Source organism: Alnus glutinosa, chromosome 2 (genome assembly GCF_958979055.1).
Source record: "Alnus glutinosa chromosome 2, dhAlnGlut1.1, whole genome shotgun sequence".
Classification (NCBI taxonomy): Eukaryota; Viridiplantae; Streptophyta; class Magnoliopsida; order Fagales; family Betulaceae; genus Alnus; species Alnus glutinosa.
In genome coordinates this window covers 20,878,967-20,899,747 of record NC_084887.1, presented here as the reverse complement: position 1 = coordinate 20,899,747, position 20,781 = coordinate 20,878,967, and the positions used below count along the sequence as shown (strand labels likewise).

Below are 20,781 nucleotides of genomic sequence, written 5' to 3'. Positions count from 1 at the left end.
TTGAAGCTAGCCGTTAGTGGCATGGGCCTCAATTCCAAACCAGCTAACAGAGGCAAAAGAGAAATAAAAAAGATTGGCATGTTCTATCAATTACGATTCTAGAAGTGGCAATTCTAGTCGATGTATAGTTAAGGGGAGGCGTACGTGTTTCGGTTCTTTATGAGGCCTAAATTGTAATCCTGGAATGTAAGAGGGGTTGAATGAAGGGTGTAAGCGCCTTAGAGCTAGAAACTTGCTGAGAGAATGGAAGGTAGATGGTTATTTGTCTTCAGGAAACTAAATTTGAGCATATGTCTCGTAGAATTGTGCGGAGTTTGTGGGGTTCCCATCATATGGATTGGTATTGTTTAGATTCAACGGGACTTTCAGTGGAGTTTTGGTCGTGGGATAGGAGGTTATAGAAAAAATTGAAGAGTGCATGGGGAGTCAAAGATCAATTTACTTAGGCTTTTGCGGGTGTTTATTGTCCTATTTCCAATTGCGATAGAAGTTTTTTATGGGATGAATTGCCTGGTTTGCTTAGTTGGAGGAACTTGCCATGATGTGTTGGGGGGGATTTTAACGCCACTCGTTTTCCTACCGACAAATCAGGTGAAGCCTGTTTTTGTCAATTATGGTGGAGCATTGGCTCTCCATCCTATCGAGCATTGGCTCTCCATCCAAATCCTTTGTGTTTCAACTCTTAATGGATAGAGAACAATGACAATTCCCTTCTAAGAAAAAGGACACTGCTGGCACCAGCAAATTACAATCAAAATTGTCTAAAGTCAACGTCCAGGTCCAAGTCCAAACAGAGAGAATACAAAATAAGCACCAGAAAATAAATGCTACAGAATTGTATATGACAAACCAAAACTTTCCAAACGCCAAATTTCAGAAATTAGCATGAGTTCAATAGTTTCAATTTGCATATGCTCGAAGCTCACATTAAAAAAGAAATTTACGTTCTCAACAAAACTTTAATTGGCTTCAAACAAAAGATATATTTATACACTTATCATATGAACCGATAAAAAGGTTTTTAATTTTATTTAGGCTTTTAATTCGGTGGTTTAATTTATGTTTTATTTAATTTTATGGGTTATTTATTTTTGTAATTCGATAAAAAGGAAATTGTCAGTGTCTTAGATTGTGCTAGGTTCGGCAAGTTATTAAATGGGTGTTTCCCTAAGGTTAGGGTTAGGGTTTAGTAAGTTTTTATTGTAATCGACAGCTCACGATGAATGAAAATTTAGATTGATGGTTTGTAATTATCCAACTTTTGTTTCACGTTTCTCCCTTCTTCAACTCAAATTCGTCTCTTTCTTCTACGGTTCTTTTACTATCATTTCACTATCGGTTTGTTCTGCATCATATCATGAACCCAACAAAAACAAAAACACAAACTACAGAACAACCTGATCATCTACAAACAACAAGTAACCAAAACTACAAACCAAACAAACACAGCTATACCTAAAACATTTACCAAGTTTCATTTCAACAGAAAAACATATACCAGATGAGAGAGCAAAAATCTAAGACGTTACCAATGAAAATATTTGCAAGTAATAATTACTATATGCGTAAGGAACTGGTTTCTATCAGTTCTCATCATTATAGCAATAAAAGGATGAAACTTTCTCAAGCATTCCGCTGGTTGTTACAGTAAAGTACGGTTGCCTCCACCCCAAGGAACCTATAATATCTGTCTCCTCTCCTGAACAAAGGCTACTGTGTCAAAGAGCTGCTCCTGACACACGTTCAAATTCTTAGCAACAATTCAGCCTTTATGGAATCAGGAACGGAGGCTGCATGGGCGAATTTTAACATGTCATCAACCTGTTTGAGAAATTTAGTGTAAAAGAGGGCTGTGGAATGTTATTATTGGTCAAAAAACAAAACAAAAAAGCACATCACTGTAAACTGTAATGTCAGTCTACATACCAGGTTAGATAGAAATAACAAAGACAAGTGTTCAAGGGCTAACATGAACAATTAAACTATATGAATTAGGCATTACACCAAAAGTAAAATTTTACTGCAAAGGAAATCTATTCCCCATATATATTACAAAAATATGCATATGTTCACAATTTTTTTTTTCCCAAGAAAACAGAGCCTTAGCTGAGTGGAGAACTGACATGATTCAAGTTATAGCAAAGCAAGAAATCTGCGAGTCTAGATGGAGCAGTCTGTGATGAGGTTCACCAGAGAAGGAGAAAGGGGGAATGGAAAAGTGCATTGGATATTATCCTGCAAACAGCATCGTTTGCAACTTATATATTACCTCCAATTTATCTAATATAAAGTGGACCACTCAATTTTTATTGGACCAATATTTTACTGAATTCGATGTTGAACTAAATACTCTTCACATGAAAAAGTAGCTATGTTTTTGTAGATTTCTCATTATTCTAAACTATTTTCTCTATGTTCTTAATCATGAAATTTTGTCTTAAAATCTTTTAGTGACATGTTTTGATCATCTCTCTCTCTCTCTCTCTCTCTCTCTCTCTCTCACACACACACACACACTCAAATGAGGTCAAGCTCTAGCCTGTCACTACTGATTAAACTTTTGTCTATGATCACTAATAAAATATGATCATCTAATCCTTATCGAAAATAATAGACACAAACCTTGAGATTCCTAACCACCATCAATAAGCCTCAAAACCATGACCTTAAACTTAACAAAACACATGAGGGTAAGTTCTATCACTAACGAAGCCCACTCTATTTGTAGAGTCCCCGAAAATATCCTGCACCTTCTCCCTGCTTTTGCATCTTTTGCTTAACCAGCTTGTAGCTTTGTCAATCTAATGGGCCTACCCTTAACTCATGAATCCTCCTTCTTCTGATATTGATCACCTCATACATCAAACTCTTGCAATGAGCCCGAGCGACAACACCCCTCCCCTTCAACCAGCTCCCCAACCCCCAATACCCCTCCGCCTCCCACTCTGGTGGAAAAAATCATCTCCTCAAGGCCCATCCCTAGAACAGTGGTCAGATCCAATCTTAGGCATGCTTGGAGATTCCTTGATTCCTTCTGCATCTAGGATATCGAAGATAACTGGTTCATTTTTACTTTTCAGGCTCCCACTGATATGAATCGTGTTATCGAACATGCTCCCTGGAATATCAGAGGCCATCCTATGTTTTTGAATAATTGGGAAGCAGATTCAACTTTAGAGGAACTTAGTTTTGATAATGGTACTTTTTGGGTTCAGATTCATGACAATCTCAAATGCTGAAATCATTGGTCATAGATTGGGAACCATAGTTTCAGCAGGAATCTGAAGGAGATTCTGAGAATCAAAACAGCCAGTAACCTTCATCACCCTCTGGTACCAGGTTTTTTTCCAACCTAGGCATCAAAAACCACCCACATGGATTCAATTTCAATGTGACTTCATCACCCTCTACTCTAGAGAGGCTTTATGCAAGATGCAAAAATCAGCTTTGCACCGTAAGAACAAAGGACATGACACAACTTACAAATTAAAATAACGGACATTATGCCACGAATAGTGTTGGAGTTGTTGAATAGTTGGGGGGCGGCGATTGGGTATGGTTGTGCTAAAGAAGCTTAGCGGTTAGCTCCTCTGTGCTTATTGTGGTGTATTTGGAGGGAGCGGAATGCGCGGCTCTTTGAAGATATAGAGACATCTATGGTAGAGCTATGGAAGCAGTTGCTCAATACATTATATATTTGGATAACGTTCCATCATAGCTTGAATGTTTTTACTTATGTAGACTTTTTAAAATTATTCTCTGTTCGTCACTTTTAGGGGTTCTCTTGTATGCTTCCCGTGTATAAGGGTTGCGCCCCTCTGCCCTTATTTTTATAAATTGCAATTACTTATATAAAAAAATTAAAATTAAAATAACGGACAAATGGACATATTTTAACTTGGCCTTTAGAAAGAAATACTAGTATTGCCTACTAACAAGATAATGACAATCCATACACTTCTGGCGATGCCATGACCTACCAATATCACTCTAGCCAAGAGTAAAGGGTTAAATAAATGACTTCAACACATAATGAACTGCAAATGTGCATGTTAAGCTGGGGTAATGATAACTACATAAAATTCTAGCATTTCTTTCTTTTGAAAGGCACCACATAAGAGAGGAACTACATCCATATTGCACTACCAGTATGCCTTTTCCAACAAGGTAACAAATCCATCACCTATCTAGGTATAATGCACACGTACTGAAAGAAATCCCCACCACTTCCTCATGTACAGCAGCCAAAACAAACACGGTGGCATAACCTCAAATGAATCAATCCTACAACATCCATTAGAGCTCCACAACTTAAAGTCCATAACAAAAACTGTTATAAACCTTGTATAATTTTTTTTTTTTTGATAAGTATAAACCTTGTGTAATTTTCAAGATACAAGTTGGTAAATTTCTAAACATAAGCATACAACACCGCACACATGTTTGTGCATAAAGCCAAGAGTTCTCAAGGGCCCTAGGAAAGCCAAAGGCAGATATTAAAGACAATCAAAAGTAATAACTCCCATGCGCTGCTGCCCACAACCTCTTATATACCGGGGAGAAAAAATAGAAGCTAACCCTGAGCTTGAATTACAAGAGTTTTGGAGAGCATAAAGATAATCAAAATAATTACTGGTCAAAAGGTAATTTAACAAAAAGGAAAAGGTCATTCATCTGTTAGACTATTGCCACAAATTTTTCGATAATGATTAGCATCAAGATGTAATCACTAACATTGTTGAATGCCATCAAAATTAGTTACTACATGAAACTAGCAAGATAGTAATTTGTAGCGAACCTTGAAGGGGATCTGTTGCGCATCAGTGGAGATGGACCTCTGCCTGAAGATGTGGACCTCCTCCTCGGATGTGTATCATCACATTGATAAGGAGATTTTACTCGACGATGCACTGGAGAATCTGCACGACGACGTAGAGGAGAATCTGGCGGTCGTCTAGGAGAACCATCCCTTTGTACAGGGGATCCCCTTCTTGGTGAGGCAAGAGGCTTCCGACAGGGAGAAGCTAATTCATCAAAAGTAAAGAACTATTAGAAAACACAACAACAATATGTACGATGTACCACTCCACAAACCTAGTGTAAGGGGCATACCTTCCCTCTGCCGCTTGAGTCTATCCTTCTCACCATCAGAAATGTTAGTTTTGGGAGCGTCTATTTTCGACAAAGTGGTAATGGCTTTTAAGGGTAGCGACACAAATGAGAATTTTACTTTAATAGCATTCTCATTAATTTTGTTCTGCATTAAGCCAAATTAATAGCATCAATATCCTGACAACATGTTTCCATACAACTACAAATTCTACTCCAACATTGCACTAAAACATACACCATGCAAGTATAATTTTGCCATTTTAGCATCTTCTTCTGCCTTGAACTCCACATATCCATATCCTTTTGGAAGATTGTTCTGCAAACATAGAACAAGCTTCAAATGACTTCCCCAGGAAAAAATGACCTATAAACAGGAAACAAGCTTTAAAAAATGATCCAGCATCAACAACAAACTTACAGAGTGATCCATTGGGAGCTCCACATTAACAACTTTACCAAAAACACCTAAGGAGTACAAAAACACGGGTAAGAACATAAAAAACCACCATTTTTTTTTATATGACAGGGAACCCCCAAGGCAAGGTTACTTCGGGTACCCACCCTAGAAGAACACACCCCGGCCCCGTATAATGCACCCCCTACCACACAAATCAGTTAAATCTGGCTTTTGCTAGGCACGGCCCCAATGAGTTGTTTGCACCCAAGAGGATTCGAACCTTAGAATTGATGGTTATGCCACCAAAGTCCAAGGCCTTCATCATTTGAGCCACATAAAATAAAATTAAAAAATTATTTTTTATTTTTTATTTTTATTTTTTATTTTTAAAAAAAGAACGGTAATTGAAATATCAACATAAGAAATAGCAGCTACTAAATCCCTTATGGTCAATAAATAATAAGAGGTTCCTTCAATAATTACCGATTCATGCATAGTAGAATAAAGCTCATTACTTTACGGATTCAATAACTCTACAATAACTTCATAAAGCCATGACATATCTTCAAGTAAAACGAAAAAAAAAAATAAAAATAAAAATAAAAAGAAAGAAAGAAAGAAAGAAAGAAAAGAAAAGAAAAGAAAGAAAACTGAAAATTTTGAATGCCTTCATTGTCATGTGAAAGCTACACAACAATCAATGACAATGTTTTTAGTTGTCATGCTAAAGCTATTACGAGCACAGATAACAGTGACAACTATCATCGCTTTGTGAACTCCTAAAATAAGAAAGGACAACATTGTGAAAAATATACAAAGGGTTAATGGTCGCAAACAAGATTCTACTTTTCATGCCAAACTATACAGTAACCTTTTTATAGCCTACTCAATAGTGAAATAAAGAGTGTAAGAGAAGAATGTTAGACATCATTAAAAATTTAAAAATAAGTGATTAACTTACTGAATATTTTTTTTAACTGGCCTTCATCCACAGTGCTGTCGAGGTTGTTAATGCGAAGAACAAATGAATTTGGAGAGGATTCCCTTTCTTCTTTCCTTTTCATTTTTTCTTTTTGTAGAGGGGAGTAAATACTATCAGACCATCAAGGGCATGAAATAATAGTTAGAGCTATTATTAGAGGATCTTGACATGCTAATAGAACTCCATACGAACAAATAAAAAAGATAAAAAAATAAAAAAAGAGAGAGAGAAAAGAAAAGTTTTAACAATAAGCTCATCAACCCAAATATAAAATCTAGCAGATGCATTCTACACAGATAATGCAAGTAACAAGTGGCCAACACTCGAAGTACTCAATATAAGTCTCTACTTGGTATGCCCAAAAGCTACTTCCTATATATATTTCACCCCATTATTAAGGAAGTTGGGAATCACAGTATAGCCTGCTCAATAGTTGAGTAAAGCGTGTAAGAAAGGAAATAGAGTTCAACCACATGTCAAAAATAGAAATATATCATTTAAAACAAGCAGAAGAATTCCCTAATATTATAACTAAAAAATTGACTCACAGTAACATAGGGCTGCAAACCTGCTTTCCAGCAATGAAAGCTACAGGGTAACTGAAACCGTGTAGCTGAAGGCATGGACAAACAATTGAGGGAGACAATCTTAAAAATCCTAGGTATGAACCAGAATATTCCCATCTATGCTAGGAGAGAGTACATAATATCGCTTACACTTGCATGTTTCTCTTGCGAACTTGTGTACTATTGTAGCCAATGCTTCAAATATGGGGTATGCCCAAAAAGGACATGGCTTAAGATAGTTAAATTAATATTTAGCTAAGCACTATTGTGTCTCCGGAGAACTGCACAATGGTCTTAACATAAAAATGCATAGTGCATGCATTCCAATATGCAAGTGACTTTTTCTTCTTTTTTTTGGGGGGGAGGGGGGGTTAATAAAAGAAAGCGCCTTTAAACATCTCTAGATATTTCATAAATAGTCAAAAACGAATTGTTAGATGCAAAAGCAGGTCACATTATCCATACAAGTGTAAATATAAATTGAAAATAATCATGAAGATGGAAAATGTGGATCGAGAAGATGAAGAGGTCAAACATTTACCACCTGAAGTCTGGCTAACCTGTCAGAGTAGTTCAAATGAGAGCATTCAAATGAATAAACATTAGGCTATCCGAAGTCTAAGAAGACTCAAGATTAGAATCCATTTTCTAAACCCACCCTATCTGTAAAGAGCATGTTAAATCTTCTCATGTTAACTAGGAGTGATTTTTAACTAATCAGCATTCTCTGCTGTTTTTCAGAATAAACTTTGCACGTTACAAACCCCTCAAGGGATCATTGAAAGCCATATTCTCCCAAGGGAACATCCATTCCAAACAAGCTGCTATTAAAAAAAAGGTTCACGTCAACAGACAAATGTAAAAAACAATAGGTCAAACACCGGCACAGAGATCGTGTATGCCTATTATAAAGTCTACTAACCCAAAGAGTTCAAGCGGAGATGTATGGACAACACAAGAAGGAACTTGTACACAAATGTCAGGCACATGTAAACAAAGAATACTACAATGGCATGCATATCCCTAGAAAAAAGATGCATGTAAATTATTACGATCAAAGACAACAATGATCAAAACATTTAAATCACATTTCTAATTAAAAAACTGGAGTATGCTCTAAGTTAAAATTCCTATATTGGTACCAACTTTCATCATAAAAAAAATAAACACTCAGTCTACATACGAAAACATCTTGAACTTTTTTTTTTTTTTTTGATAAGTAAGAAATGTTTTATTAAAAAGCGTAAAGCACCCCTAAATACACAAAAAGTATACACAGGAACAACCAAAACAACCCACAAAAAGAAACCTGAACAAACCCACAAGACCTAAGCCCTTAAACTCAAAACCCACAAGAAGTACTCAAAGCATCATTAAAAAAACCCAAACAAACCCACAAGGACCTAGCCCTTCAACCAGAAACCCACAAGAAGCACTCAACGCTACAGCACCTGAGCCTTTCCTTTCGTTCTCCTAGAGGGCATGCTTGCATCGCCATAGCTAGTGGAGCTTTCCAGATTTAACATCTCTCTCCTCCCTTTAGTCTTAAGACGCATACCCTTTTTAACCCGATGGAAATCCTTTTCAATGGCATTCAAAATCGCGAAAGATAAATCTTCATCCTCAACACCATCCGATGCCCAAAACAAGGGCATGTCGAAAGGACAAACACCCAAGGGGTAAGGGGAGTCTCCTTCCTCCCCAACCCAAACCTCATCTCCCTGATCCCACACAACAATCTCCCCATACGGGCCAAAAGCTACTGGCCACTTCTAAGATTGGATCAAGCCATCCGACCTAAAATTCACCTCCTTATCACTAGGGCTGAGCATGGGGCGGGGGGAGGGGGGGGAATGCCCATTTTCTGGCACCACCCCACACCCCTGCGGGTTGCGAAAATCGCACCCGCAAACCGCACAAAATGGGAAAAACCCGTGCGGTGCGGGGTGATGCAGGGTGGGGGGTGCGGGTTGTGCGCGAATATGCGAGTTTAATACCTAGATCTAGAAACATGAGAAAACAAACCAAAGCTCGATTTTATCAGGAACCAAACAAGAAAATCAGCTTCAAACAAAAAAAATCACAAAAGCCAGATTCAAACAAATCACAAAAAAGGGATGAGAGGCCACTGACCTCAGGATCGGTGACTCGAGGAGGCCTCTTGAAGCGAGCGTCGACGATCTTCCCGCCGTTCCCGGTCTCCTCGTCAACCTTGATCTGGAGCTTCATGACATCCCCACAAAACCGGTGACTCGGCGAGGCCTATCAACTTCCATAATTCCATTGGAGCAAACGCAGCACGACAAAAATCGTGAAGAAGAAGAAGAGGCAAAGGGGTGCGGCGCTAGGGTTTAGGAAGAAAAGAAAGGAAAAAATATGAAGGGGGGGGGGGTGCGGCACTGCTAGGGTTTTTTTTTTTTTTTTTTTTATAATTGTGCGGGGCGGGGCGGGTCCCCGGGGTTTTTAAAAACCCCAACCCGCAACCAGCCCCGCCTCGCACGGGGATAGTATTTTTGGACCCGTACCCGCAAAAAATTAACTAAAACCAGCGATTTTAAGGGCGAGGTGGGACGGGGCATGCGGGTTGGGGCGAGTCCACGGGTATTTGATCAGCCCCACTTATCAGTGATTGGAGGAGCACAACCACTCAAAGGGGAGGGAACACTCGGGAGAAGGAAGCCTCGCCAAAGAAAACTAGATAGAGGAGACTTACCCACTTACCCACTCCCCCACCTGGCTTCGGCGAAGATTGGACCACAGTCTTGCCCAAGGCCTGAGAAGAAGCACCCAAAAACGGCGTCATTGGAGCACTAAGAGCTAACACAGCCTCGTCAAATATAGAAGTATCCATTTGAGCAGTTTTTGCATTCGATCTCTGATGATATCTCATAACAGATTTGGATTCAAACGGTAGATGGGAGCCCCACTCTTCGACATAATCGGAAGAGAAAGGCAGAGCCTTTCTCCCAACGCAGTCGCCCCCAAAGAAGAGACCCTGAAATCTGACCCAACTACAGATAGCTCGGGAGCCAAAGAAAACCCCTCAGAAAATCCCTTAGAATCCAAGTTTGACCACCCAAAGGGAGCACTCACTTCGAAAGAAGAAGCAATCGCAGGGGACCCAGAAACGCTGAACAAGGGGAAGAGATTGCCGACAACAACACACCTGGAGATGCAGAGGCAAACTCCGGATCAGAAGAAACCGGCCTAGAGAGATTTGCGAATCCCTTGGAAACAGAGAGATTAGTGGCCATCAAGGAAGACTCGACGCCTTCAAGAGGAAAGGAAAACTCAAAACTGGTCGGAGAAGACAACTCGCCACCCAAGTCGACCGTCATCGTCACCTCTGGCCATTGAAGACCCGATGTAGACCCAAAATCCACAGAAAACTCAAAACCCGCTTCAGGATCCAAAGGGAGCCCTTGACTCGTAATCTCAATCCACTTCTTAGATTTGGGCTTCGCAAAAGCCCAACCCAGATGAAAACCTTTAGAATTGAGATTGGGTATAAGACCCAGCCCGAAACCAAACGAGCGACCCATCAATGACCCAAAGACCCAACCCACCAATCTCACTAGAAGGTTCCTCTACACCCGCAATTTCTTTTTTTTTTTTGATAAGTAAGAAGAACTTTATTAAAGAAAGTGTAAGGCGCCCCTAAGTACACAAGAAGTATACACAGGGAAAACCAAAGCTAACCCAAAAAAACCCACAACACTAAGGCCCCAGAACACAAAAGAACCAAAAGAACCACAACAAGCTACAAAAGAACCCAACTAAGAACAATACTACCCACTACCCGTCAAGGCACAACAAACCTACAACATGTGTGCCTTGCCTTTCCTACGCCTAGAGGGGTAGTTCGCGTCACCATAGTTGATGGAACTATGCAAATTTAGAAGCTCCCTTTTCCCTTTAGACTTCTGGCGTGCAAAAAACTGGAACTCCTCTTCCATGGCATCCCGAATAGCCAAAGCCTCCTCCCCAAAATCCCCATCCATCGCCCAATCTAAGGGCAAACCATCCCAATAATCATCTTCATCCTCCTCCCACACCACAATCTCCCTATTATGATCAAAACCAACTGGCCAATTCCGAGATTGGGAGACACCATTAAAGCAACCACTCGAAGGGGATGAAGGACCTACCACCCCACCATTGTTGACCTCCTGAAGCGCCACGGGAAGGACTGAAATCGGGGGAAGGTTGAGAAACCCCTTCCTAAAAAGGCCCTGATGCACTGGCGTCACTGACTTCTTCATTGCAGGAGGCTTTGCCGCCTTCTCAGCTGGCGGCTCTGCACCTGTAACCCTCTTATCAACGAAGCCAATTGACATCTTCACGGCTTCCAAAGAATCAGAAAGTAGCCCATCATTCCACTTCACAGAATGCCCTTCCCTCAATTTTTTCGCCCTCCTGTAGTAACACTGAAAAGACTTAGAAACCACCACAGGGAGGGGAGAACGCAGCTTTTCTCCTAAAATAGCTGCTGCGGCGCGAGACGAAGGGGCAGCAAGGGGTTTAGGAATCAGAAGCTTCCCCAAAGGAGTGAACTTAAAAGAGACGGAAGCAGAATCCGCCGGAAAACCCAGATCTGGTGCCGGAGAAGGGGGAAACCGAACATATTAGAGGCTGGAGTCCGGCTAGAAACCGCCGGAAACACCTGGGACCTGCTCGACTCACCCCCGGAAGAAACCTCCGTACCTGAAACTGTCCCTGTATCTGCCGCCGACGAGGGCTCCGGCCTGGAAATCCCAACAAAAGCCGATGAAGCTGGACTCGCGCCCTCTTTAGCTCCCAACGCTGTAACCTCCAAACCCCCAGGAGGGAGCCGATTCAGAACCAACCTAGAGGACACCTCCGTTGACGTCTCTGGCGAGGATGGCGGCGAACAGGAAACTATAGGTTTCCGCTTGTGTCGGGCCACGCGAAAACCTAAAAGTTTTCGAAACAGCCTTGACCCGGCAAACCGAGTCAGAATTCTCCTCACAGCCCGGCCCAAAGCCAAATAAAAACCGGGACCCAACTTACGCCATGTCCGCAATCTCGAATTTTCTAAATTCAAACGAGAGTACATACCCTGCGGACGTACAGACTGGTCTTTGTCCAACAGATCAAGCGGGTGAGCCTCCAAAGAAGAGCAATCCACTGCCGATCTCGGAACAGCCTCTGCATGCCGCACCACCGGAAGAAGATCAAGCTTGCATGTAGGGTTGGCAATTTTTGACACGACCCGCGAACCCGACACGAACACGACACGGGAAAATAGGGTTAGGGTTTACTGTAATCGGGTTCGGGTCATAATCGGGTCGACCCGATTATGACATGATTGTAATCGTGTATGGCGGGTCAACCCGCGGGTTGACCCGCCAGACACGAATGTGACCCGGTTAAGTTTTTTTTTTTTTTTTTTTTAAAAAAAAAACTAGTATATTCTAACTCTAACACTAACACGCTAACCCGGCTAACCCGACTAACTTGAAATAAAAAAGTTCAGAAAAGTGAGAAAACTCAAAACTCAAACATCAGATTCAGTGATTCCTGAGAAGTGAGAACTGAGAACAGTGAGAAGTGAGAAGTGAGATTCGAGAAGTGAGAAACAGAGAGAGGGCCGAAAGTTCGAAACGGTGGAACCCTAGCACAGTAGCACTCCCGTCGGCCCGCTCTCCGCCCGCCCGCCCACCGCACTCCGCACGCCCGACCGGCGCGACTGCCAACCACTCGGCCTTTTCCAGTTTTCCCCCTCTGACGGAAGACCCTCTGACCCAGCAGCACTTGATGGTAACAGCGACGAAGACGGAAGACCCAGCGCTTGAGCCTTCATGGTAATAGCGTCAGCGAGTCGGCAATGAAGAAGGAAGACCCAGAGTCCCAGACGGCCAGACCTAGCGGCTGAAAGCCTGAAATTGCTGAATCAGTGAATCGTGTTACCCGGGTCGTGTTCGGGTAACACGAATGTGAAGTGGGTCGTGTTCGGGTTCTGCAACTCAACCCGATTAATAATCGGGTCGGGTTCGTGTCGAACCCGATTGTGTAATCGGGTCAGTCGGGTCGACACGAACCCGACCCGCCGACCAGAATTGCCAACCCTACTTGCATGGTGTCGCCAACGAAGCCCTTAACCAGGACCGACCATCACCCACTATGGGCATCGTCTTCACGACAGTGGTCGAATCCGACCTCAAAACCTCCGCAAAAGAACGCCCCGTCCACTTTGGAGCCAAGCTCAGAGTCGGCCGAACATCCTCCACCGCCTTCTTCTCCAATGAAGAAGAGGAGCCGAGCCCCCCACCCATTGAGACTGAGAAAAAGTCTACAACCTTTCTTAGCTCGTCGGAGAATTTCAACCATCCCCACCCTCCACGGCCCACGGGGATAACAATGGACCCTTTCCGACCGCCCAACCCGAATGTTGTCGCCTCTAAATAGAGCCCAGCTTTATTACCACCTCTCCGAGCAATTAGAACCTTCTCACCTTCTCACCTTCTCCGAACGACTTAAAAAAATCTTGCTCTGCCGGGAGACCCAACAACAACTCCAACATCGACGCAAGCCACTCGGAGCTCTAAGCATTCAAAAATACCACACCCCAGAAAATTTTTCCTCTTCTCCTCCACCCTCAACGTCGACGCCCCACCCAAAACCGAGAAGGTGAAAGACTTCGACTCCACTAAGAAAATCTTATCCATCTACGACACCCCCGGGACTATGACGACCAACCCAAATAGCTACATCGCCGAACAAAAAACCACCCAACGAAACAGATGACTGAAATACAAAGCTAGCGGACCAAGCATGAGGCTAAGAGAGATAGAGAAAGTGAGAGGACGAAACAGAAATCGAACCCCTAGCTGGACGCGCTCTCATGCGCCGTCACTAGGTCAGAGAGGAGACTTCCTCGCTGATCCTGGTGTGCCTTGGGCAGAGGGAAGACGTGTTGGATGTCCCTTGCTCTGTAGATTCAGCATCAAGTCTTTACCCAGCGGTTTCTTCTACAACACTGAGCAGTCCATGGCCAACCTCACCTCCTCTGATGATGCAAGTCTCACTGCCGGGAGAAGATCAAGCTCACGCCTCTCAACCATCGGAATCCGCAACTTGACAAGACCCTCTAACCTCACCACCTTCGCAAACGACGGAAGAGCACCACCCAAAGAGGGCCAAGCCCCACCCAAGCCCTCCTTCCCATCCTTCTTCTCCACCAGAGACAGCACACCAACGGAAGAAGACCTAGACGTGGTTTCCATGAAGACCAACACCTTGCAAAACTCATCAGCCACTCTATTCCATCCCCGCCCTCATCGTCCCTCCGCGAACAAGATGAACCCTCTCTGGCCACCCACTGCATAAACCGCCAGCTCCAAGAATCGGCCATCCTTATTGTAGCCTAGCCTCACAATCCAAGCCTTCAAATCTTCCCATAAGGATTTGACGAAATCCTCAACCCCCTAAGACTACAATGCCTCCTTCACCGCTGCAGTAACCCAAACAGTATATTGCAAACCCAGTCGCACAACCCCTAAGAAGCCTTTCCTTCCCTCATCCATTCTCAGCACATGCTTGCCTTCCTCTATCGAGAAGAGGAAGGTTTTGGCCTCTATGGAGAAACACCTCTCCAAAGCCATCCCCTAGAGAACTCGAGAGAAAGGAACCCTAGCGGCACGCGCCAGCACGCGCCACCGCTGGGGTGAAAGAGTCTAGAAGGAGGAGTTGATACATAAGAGTAAAAAGACAGAGACATAAGCTCAGTCAACGGTACATATGTCTCTAGTCTCTTCCAACAATTTCAAATTGACCTTTTTTTTTTTAACAAGTAAAGAACATATTATGTCAGTTTTGGCCTCCATGGAGAAACGCCTCTCCAAAGCCATCCCCTATAGAACTCGAGAGAAAGGAACCCTAGCGGGACGCGCCAGCACGCGCCACCGCTGGAGTGAAAGAGTCTAGAAGGAGGGTTGATACATACGAGTAAAAAGACAGAGATATATAAGCTCAGTCAAGGGCACATATGTCTCTAGTCTCTTCCAACAATTTCAAATTGAACTATTTGAGCTTACTTACACTTTCTAATCTCACACTCACACACACAGATTTGAGCTTACTTACACTTTCTAATCTCACACACACACACACACACACATTTAATCCCTTACGCTGAAGTGAACACGCGTTGTGTTTATTTGTTTAGGTTTGACACTATTAAAACAACATTTTCAGTTGCCAAGCTTGCCCTTGCTGTTGAAGAGCCGAAGACGTGGACCCCAGAAGCCAAGAAGTATGCAAATAATGCACCCATTTGTGTCACAATGCCTACCGCATGTATCTGTCGCGCAAGTGAGGGTGTTTGATTTTTCTTAATTGTTGTTTATGGTTGGTTTGACGAAATTGGGCCACCACAGCCAATTGAGAGATTGGAATGGTCGTACACACAATTAAAACATAGGGGTCCTCTGTGTCTCTTATTTTCTTATGCTTTCATATCATATATCCTCTCTAAAACTCTCCATCCACACTCCAAATTCACATAATCTAGCTAAGTAGCAAGAGGGAGAAGAAGAAAGTGAAGAATCCATAGGCCTCTTACATCTAAAAGTAGTTTCTTTTACGTTCTATATGCAAAAGATGGTCGAAAGAAAAAATCTCTATTTGACAGGATTTCTTCCTATGCCTAGATCTGGCTGGGAAACTACAATATTGCTTAGGTTACATTGGCAATAAGTACTTCAACCATTTTCTTCTATTTTCAACTAAGTAAGCTTGCCCTGTGAGACAATGGACGCTTTTCATTCCGCTTTTGTCCTTTCCTTTTCTATGGTTACCCGGAATCAATACCAAGTTAAGTTGACCTGGAATCGGTGTACCAGGTAAACAATTTCGGGACCATCAACATGAACAATCGGACCAAGCAAGCTATTAAGCCAACTAACAAAGCAACTTTTCCGCCCACTGCCGCTAAATCAGCACCCCCCCAAGTCAAACTGGTGCTTGTTGTTGCACCAGGGGCTGTTGCACCGGGTGCTAAAGAATGAGTGTTTTGTATCCATTGAGCAAAGACGGGTTGTAATTGTATAGCGGTATCTGAAAACATATATATGAGTTTCATTGGAACAGGGAAAGTATACAAAAAAAGGTAGTTCTTTTCTATTATGTTAGTATTTTTTTACTTTCTGTTTTTTGTCTTTATTTTTTGTTGTTTTGTTTTCGTTTTATGTCCTTATTGTTTTTATTCAAATTGCTTTTTTTTTTTTTTCTTTTGTAAATTTTACACTTAATTTAAGAAAATGATGGTGAGAGAGAGTTTTCTATCATTGTTTTTGGTAGAAGATTTGCCGATTTTTAAGTTTACATTGTTGTTCATTGAATAGTTTTTTTTGGGTTAAATACAAAAAAGCCCTCCAAGCTACCACCCGTCCTTCGGATGGCCCCTCCAAACTACCAGTGCATGCAGTCCGGCTTCTCAAACTACCAATTGCTTATTTTTTGGCCCCATCCGTCACTTTGTACCGTTTAAGTGGACGAAAACCAAGTCACGCACATGACACGTGACTTTTTTAGCCCAAAACACGAAAATACCTCTCTCCTTTCACTTTGAAATTCCGCCCGTTATTTTGAGTTTAAAGCTGAATTTTTTTATTTTCTTTTCAATCTCCAAGACTCCATCGCAGGTCGCACGGTCAGATCTCCATCAACCCCGGCGACTCCAGTCAAGGCAGCAGCTCGGTGCTACACACAAATCGGCATCGCCTTCAGGCAGCCACTGGAGCTGGGAAATTGTTCTGACGTCGCCTTCCGGCAACCACAGGAACACACCAGACCGCCGATACCCAAGCACGATCACCACACGTTGCAAAGCACTCACATGTCGACACCTAGAACACACATCAGAAGCTCCACACTCAGAATATCTTCACCGAACCACACCAGAGATTCTTCACACCATGCTCATACCCAGAAAACCATAATTCTTTGATAAAACTGCCAAAAAAATACAAGAAACACCCTACAACGCACAGGACCTGAATCAAGGCAATCTTTGAAAGATTTGGGAAAACTGTTTGGTTACTTGAACCAAAACAGTGAGAAGCCTTTGTATTTATAGCCAAAATGGCTTAGAGCATTTCTACAGAGGGTTTTTACAACAGTCGAGAACCATTCTACAAGAAGCTAAGTGTCAAGAAATCAATATGAAAATCAACATGAGCGTGAAAGAAGGAAACCAAAATAGGCAAAATGAGACCAAAGGGCTGCATGCAGGGGAAGCTACACGTTGAGATAGCTTTTCACAGAAAACATGGACAATTGTTTTCTGTGAATGGCTGCTGTCAGTCCACCTGTTTGTTGACTTGAATTTACTTTAACAATCTCTTCAAGACTGCACTTCTCACCGCACCACGCGACCTTCAAATTAAGGCACGACACCCACCAAAAATTCATGACACCCACAGAATAACACGCCAACAACCCCCAAATTAACGCCAATAGCCACCAGAGAGAGGAACAGACCACCACAGATTGACAGCCCAACCCTAAAGAAACTACCGGTTTTTTTTTAAAAAAAACAAATCAACGGCCACTAGAACCTCTGATCAACAGCCACATGAGTTTTTTCCTGCATTTCACTCGCAACTAGGGAATGAAGCTTCATGGATACATGCATTTCATTCCACTAGATTGCATGCAACACCAGGGAAACAGAAAAGGACATGGGGGATCATAGGGAATGAAGCTCTGTTTTTAAACATAAAAACAGAGGTGAACAAAGTAGCAGGGTGCAAAGTGCAAAGGTCTTAAAATGTGAAAGACTCCTCTAAATCTTGTTAAATTTTGATTCACCTTTCTGCAGGGCTTTGCATGAACTAATTAGTCACAGATACGTGTGTTTCAAACGTTGCATCTTGCCTAAACATTCTGACATAGCTATGTATATGTGTGTATGCTTTAAGGAACATGTGCAAGTATACTTTCTTAGTGATTCTGTGAAGAAGCATGGATATTTTATGTGCATTGTCAAGCATAATTCCCTCTAGCTTCCCACCCTCACATGCATGGACCCAAAATGTTTGGCCGGTGATTCTTTGCAGATTTTTATTTCTTTACGCTAGGATCTTCATAGTTTTCTTCAAGAACCAATGGCGGCCTATTATTAGGCTATAATTACTCTGTTTGTCTAGAATTGGAACCTTGGCCACGACAATCACACATGGATTTTTTTTCAAGCTTTAGCATACGAATACACTTGTGACGTAATACTTCTTAGCTCATGCTTCTTCTGATACTATACTAATCAGCTTAACTAAGAAGCAAAACTATTCGAGTGTATAGCTAGGCCGCTAGGGTAGGGAAGATAAGATGTTTAATTGTTGCGCTGGTCCAAGACAAGATGGAAGCATATTGACCCCCAATTATCGAGATTCAGAATATGAACTAATAAAGGTTGTTTGAAGCATGGTATTTTCAGTAGTCAGTTTTAAGCCTAATTCTCACTTCTAGTTGTGACGGCTGTGCAATTCTCGAGCTCAAGAAACATGACGCTAGAAGGGTCAACAGCCTTGCTCACCGTCTCCGGTGCCGCATTCATTAACTTAGAATCATGTGGGACCCCATTCAAACCATGCTTGCTGATCATCTCTTCTCAAAAAGCATATATAAACAGAGAAGATAAAGAAGAAGCATTTTCACAGGCACAGCGAAACATTGTCTCTAACATTGTCTCCAACGGCTAGTAGCTGTTGGGCAACTTAAGCAACCAAAGATGCAATGGTGAGTATTAATTAAGACTTGATCTTCAACCACCATATATATGATGTAATGTGGGTGGCATGCATCTAATCCGAAGATCGTGAAGACCTGGCACTAGAAGCCCTTCTGGGCACTTCGGCAATGGACACTTAAGAAACTCAGGTCCTTGCATATTCTCTCGAAGTCGGCCTCATAGCCCGAATTGACCAGGTTGAAATTGCAACCTCGTCAGGCTGGATGACCCGGAGGTTGGAGCCGGATTAGTTGGAGATTGAGACCGAGGAGTCGGAGCAGACAGGAACACATTCGGAGGCAGACCAGGTGCCTCCAGAGTCAGTGAGTATGGAGGCATTTACCGCAAGAATGTAGGCCATGGTGAGGAACGCGGCGGTGCCAGCTAAGAGCTTGGTAGTGAAGGTGGTGTTGCACTCACCACCTTCGAAGTCCCTCTTTACAAATGGCAGATTTGTAAATAAGGATTCATTTGGTCCCACCTTTTACGCAATACTCGTGTATTTTTAACCAAGGGCATTGTCGAAATTTCAAACGCAAAGAGAGGGGCATTTTCGGGCTTTTGGGCTAAAAGAGTCACGTGTCGTGCACGTGACTCAGTTTTCATTCACTTAGATGGCATAAATTGACGGAGGGGGACAAAAAAAAGCAATTGGTAGTTTGGGGGCTGGACTGCAAGCACTAGTAGTTCGGGAGGTCATCCAGAGAACGGGTAATAGTTTGAGAGACTTTTTTGTATTTAACCCTTTTTTCTTTCTTTGTGCAATGCACATTGTTTAAATACTTAATTGATGGATCGCATTGGCTTTCAAGGTTCATTCGAACTGGGAAACGTGTATATACATAAAAGACAATTCTTTTCTATTATATTAGTATTTTTTACTTTCTGTTTTTCGTCTTTATTTTCTATGGTTTTGTTTTTCCCTTTATGCTTTTTGTCATTATTTTTTGTTCTAATCTACATATTATTTTTTATTCGAATTGTTTATTGGGATAAATATACTTTGGCAAACAACCAATTTGTTGCATTTAAGCCACTCTGTTAGAATTGGCCATATGTTTGGATGAAAAAGTGAGACCATATTCTTCCCATTTTGCCCTTGTTTCCATAGCGTGAAATACCAAAAATAGCCTTCTATTGGTCAAATGCGCTAAGAGTATTATAATGAAAGGAAAAATCAAATTTACCCTAAAATATGCAATTAATGGATGCAAATGCCCATAAAAATCAAAGGACATGACACGATTTACAAATTAAATTAAAATAAAGGACAGATGGACATATTGACCTGGGAACGAGACTAGAGCTGGAACGGGAGTCTGAGCCCGTGTAGACCTTCGAGAGAGAGGAGGAGGAGCCCGTGTTGTGAAGGGAGCGAGACGAGGAGCCCGTCTTGACCCGGGAACCGGAGGACGAGCCCCTCTCGACCAGGGAGCGAGACGACGGAGACTGACGGTCTCGGCTTGGCTTCGCCATGGCTAATGGCACACGAAGTGAGAGTGAGATCGTCCTCTATAATAGGTGAACTGGGAAATGAGCACTGAGCAGACTGCGGGCCGAACGTGCTTCGTTTGCCGGTTTTGACGGTAAAAATGGCATACCGAAAATAAGCCACCCAAAAAGAAAAAACACACGTGCTTAGGCCTAAATCCAATTTTCGCTACCGTTTTAAAAAGTGTCAAATACCTGGATTTAGGCTCTAATCTTAGTTGTTACTTTCGTTAATCTTCTATTTATTTTTTTAACGGACTTTTAAGTCACATATCTTAGAATTTTGACACCTGTTTCAATAGTCACATAGATATGTACCACAGGTGATATATATACTTTTAATTGTCACGTAAGATGAGAAAAATAATAAAATAAAAACCTCAATTTTTTAAAAAAATAAAAATTTGAAGGACAAAAAAAATTGGGAGACTAAATTACCTACATTTTTGGTAAAAGAGGAGTAATTTTTACCAATAATTTT

The 20,781-nt window shown here is 42.0% G+C and overlaps 1 protein-coding gene across 3 annotated transcripts; it reads right to left on the bottom strand.

The window, feature by feature from the left end:
- Positions 1-1,504: 1,504 nt before the first annotated feature.
- On the bottom strand, positions 1,505-20,444 carry LOC133860923 (serine/arginine-rich splicing factor SR45-like). Of its 3 annotated transcripts, none has more exons than XM_062296592.1 (7): positions 20,098-20,444; positions 6,471-6,601; positions 5,531-5,577; positions 5,348-5,428; positions 5,113-5,257; positions 4,799-5,024; positions 1,505-1,850 (listed from the first exon to the last, which is right to left on the bottom strand). In XM_062296592.1, exons 1-7 carry the CDS (start codon positions 20,283-20,285, stop codon positions 1,835-1,837), a joined length of 834 nt encoding a protein of 277 aa, XP_062152576.1. In that variant the 5' UTR covers positions 20,286-20,444; the 3' UTR covers positions 1,505-1,834. The 3 variants fall into 3 exon arrangements, with proteins under 3 accessions (XP_062152576.1, XP_062152575.1, XP_062152577.1); XM_062296591.1 differs by having other exon boundaries at positions 1,505-1,821; positions 20,098-20,443; XM_062296593.1 differs by having other exon boundaries at positions 1,505-1,790; positions 20,098-20,442.
- Positions 20,445-20,781: the final 337 nt, after the last annotated feature.

Bases quoted from the DNA above. Each gene is read 5' to 3' on its own strand.
- LOC133860923 (XM_062296592.1), bottom strand. From the start codon at position 20,285: ATGGCGAAGCCAAGCCGAGACCGTCAGTCTCCGTCGTCTCGCTCCCTG. The intron at 6,602-20,097 runs GTCAATATGTCC...ATGGTCTGATAG, and splicing joins AGCTCTAGTCTCGTTCCCAG to TATTTACTCCCCTCTACAAA. The intron at 5,429-5,530 runs GTAAGTTTGTTG...CTATGTTTGCAG, and splicing joins AGCTCCCAATGGATCACTCT to AACAATCTTCCAAAAGGATA.